This window comes from Vigna umbellata, chromosome 10 (assembly GCF_029865625.1).
Source record: "Vigna umbellata cultivar VRB3 chromosome 10, Vumbellata_1.0, whole genome shotgun sequence".
NCBI lineage: Eukaryota > Viridiplantae > Streptophyta > Magnoliopsida > Fabales > Fabaceae > Vigna > Vigna umbellata.
In genome coordinates this window covers 8,130,208-8,139,004 of record NC_142174.1, presented here as the reverse complement: position 1 = coordinate 8,139,004, position 8,797 = coordinate 8,130,208, and the positions used below count along the sequence as shown (strand labels likewise).

The following is an 8,797-nucleotide window of genomic DNA, read 5'->3' as shown; positions in this document are numbered from 1 at the left end:
ACAGCCAAAATCCGTATATAACACCTAAAATCCGTATGTAAAACTTAGTTATATACGGATTACATATGGACAAAAATCTGTATATAATACCGTCGAGCTAGGTTTATATACGGATAAATCCGTATATAAGTTATATACGGAAATTATATACGGATATTATATACGGAAATTACATACGAATATTATATACAGAAATTACATACGGATCTTATATACGAAGATTACATACGGATATTATATATGGAAATTACATACGGATGTATCCGTATATAACGTATGTACGGATTTATCCGTATATAATTTCCGTATATAATATCCGTATATAATTTCCGTTTATAATATCCGTATATAATATCCGTATATAAATGCCGTATATAATATCCGTATATAATTTTTGTATATAATTTCCGTATATAATTTCCGTATATAACTTATTTAAGGACAGTATATACAGATATATCCGTATATAATGCTTTAAGCAGAGCTGAATACATATTCTGTATATGGCAGTTTCCCATACACAATATACAAACAGACCTGGACATTATAGTGAACATTCACAATTGATATAGGCAATCCTGGACATTATACATTGCACATTGACATATAAATCCATAAAGCTTTTCAGATACACTTAATCCATAAAGGAAACATTGTATATATGAATACAACAATATTCTTGACATCAATATAAGTGCAATAATAAACATCAGGTAAGTTCATAAACGGATTGTGATTGTGCTTCTAAAAAAGTTCAACTATAATGAAAATAAGTTCTACAAAATGCCTAATAATGCATATAATCATTTCCATCTTCTGCTTGTTCATCTGTTGGTTGTTGGTGTGGTGGTTGCTGTTCTAGAGGTTGTTGTTCTGGTTGGACATCATTGGGTACTTCATTTTAAAGTTGAGGATTTTGAAGGTTTAAAAAGTCTTGTGCAGCTGCGGCTGCTGAAGGCGGAAGGAATGGCAGGAGGACGCCAATAAAGCCTTCAAACTTTTGAAGCTGCTGACCATATTGTTGTAACTGCGACTTGAGATTAACAATTTCTTCTAAATTTTGTTGTTGAGCAGAAGAAGATGCCTGTGTCTGTTGGATGTAACTATCGACACAGTCATCTTGGGAACTGACATTTCCAATGCCATATACGCGTCCCTTGTATCTTCCACCAGCAGCCTCTAACCAACATCGGTTTCTCAATCTTTCCTCCTCCGCAGGGTCTAGAGGAGAAGATGCTGAGACACCAACAGATGCAGTCTCAGATCTTATTTGATCAAATTTTGCAACAAATTGTTCCTGTTAAATGAATAAATATTAATATTAAGCATGAGGTTTAAAAACCGAACATTTATAATGGGATACAGTTAGTACAAACTTACATGGGTCCGCCTAGACCTTTCATCGACAAATTCCCCTGTTGATTGACGAATATGTGTCTGCTGAAATATTTCATCAACATGCACAGACCGACCAAGCTCCTGTGACTGCAAACAAAATGAGTTGTTAATAAATATTTTTAAAGTTTATGATTACAAACATAAGAAAAAAAATGTACAAGTTACATACCAAACGAATAGCATGCTCATGCACGCTTATAGACCCTCTAGTGTGCAAACAACCACCCTTTTCAGATGTCCGATTCTTCTTTGCTGTTTCACACTTTTGTCTATAAAGAGCGCTCTTCATTTTATATTCAACTTTATTCATATATTAACTCAACCAAGTTATACTCCATCCAAAACTTACGATACATCAACATTACTCTACTTTCCACAACAAGATTTTATTCCAGAATCAAGCATACATCAAGCTAACATATGTCTACATATTATCTTTCTAATTTCAAGTATACTTGAATCTAGAACCAAATATATATATATATATATATATATATATATATATATATATATATATTTATAAATGATACTAAAGAAACTTCTAACTGCACATTAGCCATTAAAAGGACATACAACACTGAATAGTTTATTAATATTTGATTATAAAACAGCAAGGTCATATTCCTAATTTGCATTCAATCTGCATTAAAATCAATTAGCATAATTTGACAGCATAATTTGACAGAATAGGACACACTCATACACTTTTATTTTGCATATATCACCAGAAGGATTGTAGAAAGATTGATCAATCAATATGTTCATAGTTAACAATCCATTATAAAATTAGACAGATTAGTCTATACATCATAAACTAACCACCAAAAATCAATCCTAAATTGATTCATATAAGTAATCGAAAATCATATTTTACCTTTCTTTTTCATATAATATAAAAGAGTATATGTATCAAAATTTCCAGAATCCATAGGCACCATTACAATCACATAGCAACACGATACAAAAATCAAAAGCAATTTAGCTCTTCATACAATTCAAAAATATAGGTAGCCTCTACCTACCAAGTTCACTAATAAGGACCTATAAAACAGTATTGAAAGAAAGATATGCAGTCATTGAGACTATTGAAAAAAATCAACTCTCAAGTTCATTCATGCATCCCTTCAAACACTCAGCAGGTGCAGGAAAATTAACACTCAGTCTTTCGAAAGACAAAAATTAGTTTCAAAAAAGCTTTGGAAATCTATCTTACAGCAACTTCCGAGACCAATAATTGCTATTAAACATTAAAACAAAAACAGTAAAGGTACGATTAATTAAGGAAGCAAGTCATAGTTAAAAGGAAGAAAAAACTTTTTATAAAGGTACGAACGGCGGCACTGGGTGGTTGGGAGGACGGAAGACGACACCGTCTAGGTTTTGCCTTCGAACGCTGGCACTACAGTAGCACTGCGGCGGCAATGGGTGGCTGGTTGGAGGGAAGACAACACCGTCTAGATATGGCGTCACTCCGACGGCAGTGGTGGCTGGGTGGAAGGAAGAAAACTTTCTCTCTTTAGTTTTCGTGCTCGAGCTTTTCTCTCAAATGCTTCTCAAATTGCAAATCTGACAAAATGAAGCTGAATTTTGAAACTTATCCCCTTTCTCATTGCCACGTCATTCTCATGTTAAAAATTCATTTTCCACGTGCACCACTGAAATTTGGACACATGTTCCGTGTGTAAATGTTGTCAAAAGTTGTTGTTGAAGTATCATTTTCCTTATGAAATAGTTATTATAGAAACAGAAATGATACTTTAACAACAACATTTGACAACATTTTGACACGGTCCACGTGTCAAAATGTGATTGGTGCACGTGGAAAACAATTTGAAAAATTAGAATGACGTGGAAAATGATATTTGGAAGCAAGGGTTTCAAGTTTTAGGGGTTCATTTTCAGCATTCAGATTTTGAATCTGAGACTTTGTTAGAGAGAGAACATAAGCTTGGGAGAGAGCGCGAACCCGAGAGAGTCCGTCTTCCTCTGACCGAGCCACCCATGGAGCGCGTTTTGAGTGGAAAGGAATATGAGGTGGAAAGGAAAATGGATGCAGGATTTCAAGTGGCGGGGTTTCATTTTGTCATTTCAAAATTGGGGATTCTGAGGCAACCTTAGAGAGAGAACCCTAGAGAGAAGAACTTCCCTTCTACCCACTCCTTTTCGTGCCTCTTCCCAAAAGCTTCATTGGAGTGTCGGAGTGTCGTCGTTGACGAAAGTATTGTTCATTCCGCTGACCAGCGCCGTTCGCCGGGTGAACATCGTCGGCATTTGAAGCTTTGATTGCAACAACCACTCAAAAAGAGCGTTTTCGCTGTTCCGCAATTGTTTGATCGTTCGTTTGGGAACTCTTTAGTTGTTGTTTGTTGTATGTTATTTTTGTTCTACTTTTTTCCACCATTTATTGATTTTATTATTTTATGGGTGTTATTAATATATTGTTTATCCTTATTTGATTTTGGTGTAGTGTCATGGAGGAACTTAGTGAATAGAGTAAAACTTCTTATACGAGGAAGAATGTATGTAGGGTTTTGTTTATTTTGATGTGCTATTGTAGATATTTTTACTTTGATGGACTTGTCTGAATGTATTAACACTGATATCTCCTGTTTTTCACTTATGGGTCTTTCAGTGCTGAATAAAGGATTTTATGGAAAAAATATTTTCTTGGTATGAACAAGCTTTTTGCATAGGTTTTGTTCTTTCAATTTACTGGGTTGCTAATCATCTTCTTCCAGTCTCTTCTAGGAAGTTAGTTTCATTATTATCCAATTGATCAATATAACTTATAAGTATGCATATAAAAGTGTTTGACTATGTTTATTTAGTTTTTTTTGCCCTCGTTCTCTGGTTTTATATCTTTCTCTAGAAATTCAAATGTTAAATTTTTTATATTGATTAAATATTACTCAGCATAGCTTATGTTTCTATCTTCATGTTAATGTATATTATTTCATGGACAGGATTCACACGACCCTACTGAACTTGTTCCCAAGAATGCATTTAAATGAACTTTAATGTTAAGAAGAGAAAGTACAAGGTAATAATGTTTTCCTTAACTCGTGATATTTAAGAGAGTGTAAATTCATATATTTTAGAAGGTTCTATTGAATCCTTAAATTTTGATAAGCTTCATAGTTTTTTGAATCCATCAAGCATTTTAATTTCTCATAATTCCTTGTTACCATCAACCCCATCTTCACTAGCAGAGCAATCAGCATGTCTGACGTGTGAAAATGTTATACTGGTATATCATTTTTAGTGAATCACTTTTGTAGCTTTGTCACCAGTTACATACTCTCTACTGCTCTTTAATGATCAATTGTTCATGTAGGAACCATTACATGCTTCCCCAGTTATATCAGTAATTATAATTGGAGAGAATCATTGACAGAGCCTTTATCGAAAAGTGATGGATATTGAAACCAAACTTTTTTTGTGTAGGTGCTGCCCCATTTGTAGATAGAAGTGATATAGCTGCTCTTAAAATGAGACTTGGTACTTAATATCTGTTTATTCCCTTCTCTTATATTTGTCTCCCATCACTTTATTATTAACTTGGAGAGTTTGAAATAGTAATGCCACCTTAGTGACTGAGTTTTTCTTCATTGATGCAATTTTCCAGCAAACACCATGTGCTTTTGATTGGAACTCCTCTCTAGGTATATTTAAATTCATGCCATTGTGCCTACGATGATTTACTTATGATGTCTTGAACTATTTTAACAACATGGGTTCATTTGAAATTGTCTAGTTTGTTTTCCGGCTTCTTACTGGGGTTTTGTTTAATGTCTAGAAAGCATGTGAGTCTTGTGATTAGAGTGAAGAATTTTATTTTCTTAAAGTCATTCATGCCTTAGTGGATGGAATACACACACATAATTATTATAAAGATATTAAAATATTTTTGTTTCTAATAATGTTTTATTTACAACTTTAAATTATTAACCAGTTTCATTGATGTGATTTTTTTGCCTTTGGGTATAAGGAAGATAAGGTGCATCATGTTAACTTTTAAAGAAGACTTCTTAGGTATAGAAAAATGACTTAGGAAGACTCAGTTATTACACTATACATTTGCCTCCCCCCTCCCTTCTTTAAAATAGTAAGCAAATGTGTATAAAATGTAATGTACAATGTCTTATAACCTCACATCTCTTAAAGACTATTGCACCATATGCACAAAAATCAAAATTTGTACTAGTTTTTTAAGACACCGTAGGATGTTATGAATAATGTATGCATTGGTATGATCAATATTTGTATGTACAGGATTATGACACAATAGTAGGGGAAGGAAAGATTGAATTATCTGAAGGGCAGAAACAATTGGTGGCAATTGCACGAGAATAGTCAAGAATACCAAAAATATTACTACTAGATGAGGCCACTAGTGCATTTGATGCATATGAAAAAGTGGTTCAAGATGCACTAGAGCGTGTTATGGTGAATTGAACCATAATAGTAGTGGCTCACAGGCTAACCACTACAAAGGATGTTGGTTTAATTGTGCAGTAAAAAGTTGTGTGATAGCATAGAAGGGAACACATGAAGCATTAGTGAGCAAGGAAGGTAATTATGCTTCCTTAGTAGCATTGCATATAAGTGTTTCTACATTCTAGTTTGCTTTCACCTCCTTTTGATTTTATCTAAGAAATACCGCTCTAAAATATTTCCATATCAATAATTTTTCAACTTTAAATGTCACTCTTTGTCTTCATTCTGCATGAATGTTCACAAAATATATATATATATATTTATTTATTTAGTTTTCATTTTTGTTATTAAATTGAAGACGTGATTGTTAACATATATCATTAATAATTTTATTAAATTTTGTTATTCCATTAACTATCCAAAATTTGTATAACTCTCTCAATTTGTAGTTTGAAGCACGATAGCGTTAACTTGGATAATAATATAAAATTCTTTTCTAGACTTTTTCACATTTTTATTATCACGTTATTTTATTTTCTACACTAGAATTTTATTTTATTGTAATTCACTTTAAAACAACATTTAAAATTTTTATTTGTAAAAAATATAAAAACAACGTTTAAAATCATAAAAAATTATATTTAAAAAATAGAAAATTAAAAATATAACAAAATCTCAAATTTTTAATTGAAATTTATAAGAGTGTTAAAATAGAAAGTAGAAAATTAAAAAAATAGTAAAAATATAGAATTTTTTTAAATTCGTAAAATTTTAAAATAAAAAAATATATAGAAATTTATTTAAGAAGAACTATAAAAATGGAAATTTTAAAATATAACCATTTAAGATATTTGAAATAAATTTCATTATTTTTATTTTATTAATTATCCACTTCAAAATCAATGTCATTTTCATAGTTGACTTTCGTGTGCAAATTTTTTACTTGAAGTATCCACTTATTTTGCCTTTGCTACCACTACTGTTTCTACACCATGAGTTTTACTAAATATGGTTCCTTGGTCATGAACTTCTATATAAATGACATAATAATTGGTTTCACATCACTTTTAAGTTGAAGAAATTATGATAAATAAATTAGGCAGTCCAAAATGAGTGTCATCTTCGTAGTTGACCTGCCTGTGCAAAATCATTACCTAAAGTACCCACTTACTTTTCCTTTGCTACCCATGTTGTTTTTGTACCATAAGTTTTACTAAATTTGGTTCTTTTGCCATGGAATTCTATATAAATTGCATAATAATTGGTTCCATATCACTTTTAAATTGAAGAAATGATGAGAAATAAATTAGACAGTCCAAAATGAGTGTAATCTTCGTAGTTGACCTGCCTATGCAAAACTTTTGCCTAAAGTACCTACTTATTTTGCCTTTGCTACCACTGTTGTTTCTACACCATGAGTTTTACTAAATATGGTTCCTTTGCCATGGAATTCTATATAAATGACATAATAATTGGTTCCATATCACTTATAAGTTTAAAAAATGATGAGAAATAAATTAGGCAGTCCAAAATGAGTGTCATCTTCAACGTTGACTTGCCTGTGCAAGACCTTTGCCTGAAGTACCCGCTTATTTTGCCTTTGGTACCAGTGTTGTTTGTGTAACATGAGTTTTACTAAATATGGTTCCTTGGCCATGAACTTCTATATAAATGACATACTATATGGTTCCACATCACTTTTAAGTTGAAGAAATGATGGGAAATAAATTAGGTAGTCCAAAATGAGTGTCATCTTCGTAGTTGACCTGCCTATGCAAAACTTTCTCCTGAAGTACCAACTTATTTTGCCTTTGCTACCACTTATTTTGCCTTTCCCTGAAGTACCCACTTATGTTTTGATCATGATGGGGCGTCCTTATTCAAATTAAAGGTGTTTGGACATGATGCTCAATATTTGAAGTTGGAAACATTTATGTTGAAGTCAGTCTACCTTGGTGTGCATAACTGCTAACGTAACTCTCCACTTATTTGAACTATGCTCCCACACCTATATTGAAGGTATATTTCTTTATTTTTAACATCATTTGGTTACTTAAGTGGTATGTTTTGATCATGATGGGGCGTCCTTGTTCAAACTAAAGGTGTTTGTACATGATACTCAATATTTGAAGGTGGAAATATTTATGTTGAAGTCAGTCTACCCTAGTGTGTAGAACTGCTAACGTAACTCCCCACTTATTTGAACTATGCTCCCATAACTTCAGAATCTCGATTTTATATTTCTTTTAAGTCTATCTAAGCATATAAAAATCGCTAATATGTGATGATACTATTAAGAAATAAAACTTAAACAAACAGTCCTATTACCAAACAAATTAATAAAAAAATTCACAATTTCGCCACATTTTCATTATGCTTAATTTGAAAGCCATCATCATAATGATTGTACAATTTAGACAATTTAGATATTAAAATTTCTCTATGAAAAAAGTCATTACAAAAAGGAATGCTTAGGGAACAAAGTCGTCACATGGCTAGCTAGCTGCTTGTAGAATACTCGACTTAGGTGACTTTTCTAGCCTTTTTAATTTCTACACACACGTGAAGAAAAAAATACTTCCATAATCTAAGGTCTGAAGAATGATTTTGAAATCATATTACAAACAGAAAATACATCAGAAATAATTTTGTAATTTCATTGCAGTTGAATGTAGATATTCTAACCATATCCCGGTTATTTTATTTCTTTTTCTAATTTTAATAACAACATTGAACCCACCCTTTATAATTAGAGGTTCATCAGAAAACATTATCAAATCAAACACATTAACTTATTGTTTGATAAACTGGAGGTATAATCCTTAAATATGTATATATATACACCTACGAAAGAACAATGTTTGAAAAAGGTTCTATTCTATGTACAAATCTAAAAGAAAATACAAGGGAATGGGTAATTTTTCAAAAAAGTACACAATTGGCACTCATTCCCATGTTCTCT

The 8,797-nt window shown here is 32.0% G+C and overlaps 1 protein-coding gene and 1 long non-coding RNA gene across 2 annotated transcripts; one reads left to right on the top strand and one right to left on the bottom strand.

Moving 5' to 3' along the window:
* Positions 1 to 901: 901 nt before the first annotated feature.
* Positions 902 to 1,687, bottom strand: LOC148191799 (uncharacterized). The gene is made up of 3 exons (XM_088099965.1): positions 1,568 to 1,687; positions 1,381 to 1,485; positions 902 to 1,297 (listed from the first exon to the last, which is right to left on the bottom strand). Exons 1-3 carry the CDS (start codon positions 1,685 to 1,687, stop codon positions 902 to 904), a joined length of 621 nt encoding a protein of 206 aa, XP_087956091.1.
* Positions 1,688 to 3,289: 1,602 nt separating this feature from the next.
* Positions 3,290 to 6,063, top strand: LOC148191798 (uncharacterized). Its single transcript, XR_015782732.1, has 6 exons — positions 3,290 to 3,917; positions 4,031 to 4,068; positions 4,362 to 4,438; positions 4,843 to 4,896; positions 5,024 to 5,060; positions 5,671 to 6,063. It is a non-coding gene; the product is annotated as an uncharacterized LOC148191798 (long non-coding RNA).
* Positions 6,064 to 8,797: the final 2,734 nt, after the last annotated feature.

Excerpts from the sequence above, each read along its gene's own strand:
- LOC148191799 (XM_088099965.1), bottom strand. The coding sequence starts at position 1,687 with ATGAAGAGCGCTCTTTATAGACAAAAGTGTGAAACAGCAAAGAAGAAT. Across the intron at positions 1,486-1,567 it reads ATGAGCATGCTATTCGTTTG|TCACAGGAGCTTGGTCGGTC; the intron begins GTATGTAACTTG and ends TTTTGTTTGCAG. Across the intron at positions 1,298-1,380 it reads AAAGGTCTAGGCGGACCCAT|GAACAATTTGTTGCAAAATT; the intron begins GTAAGTTTGTAC and ends TTCATTTAACAG.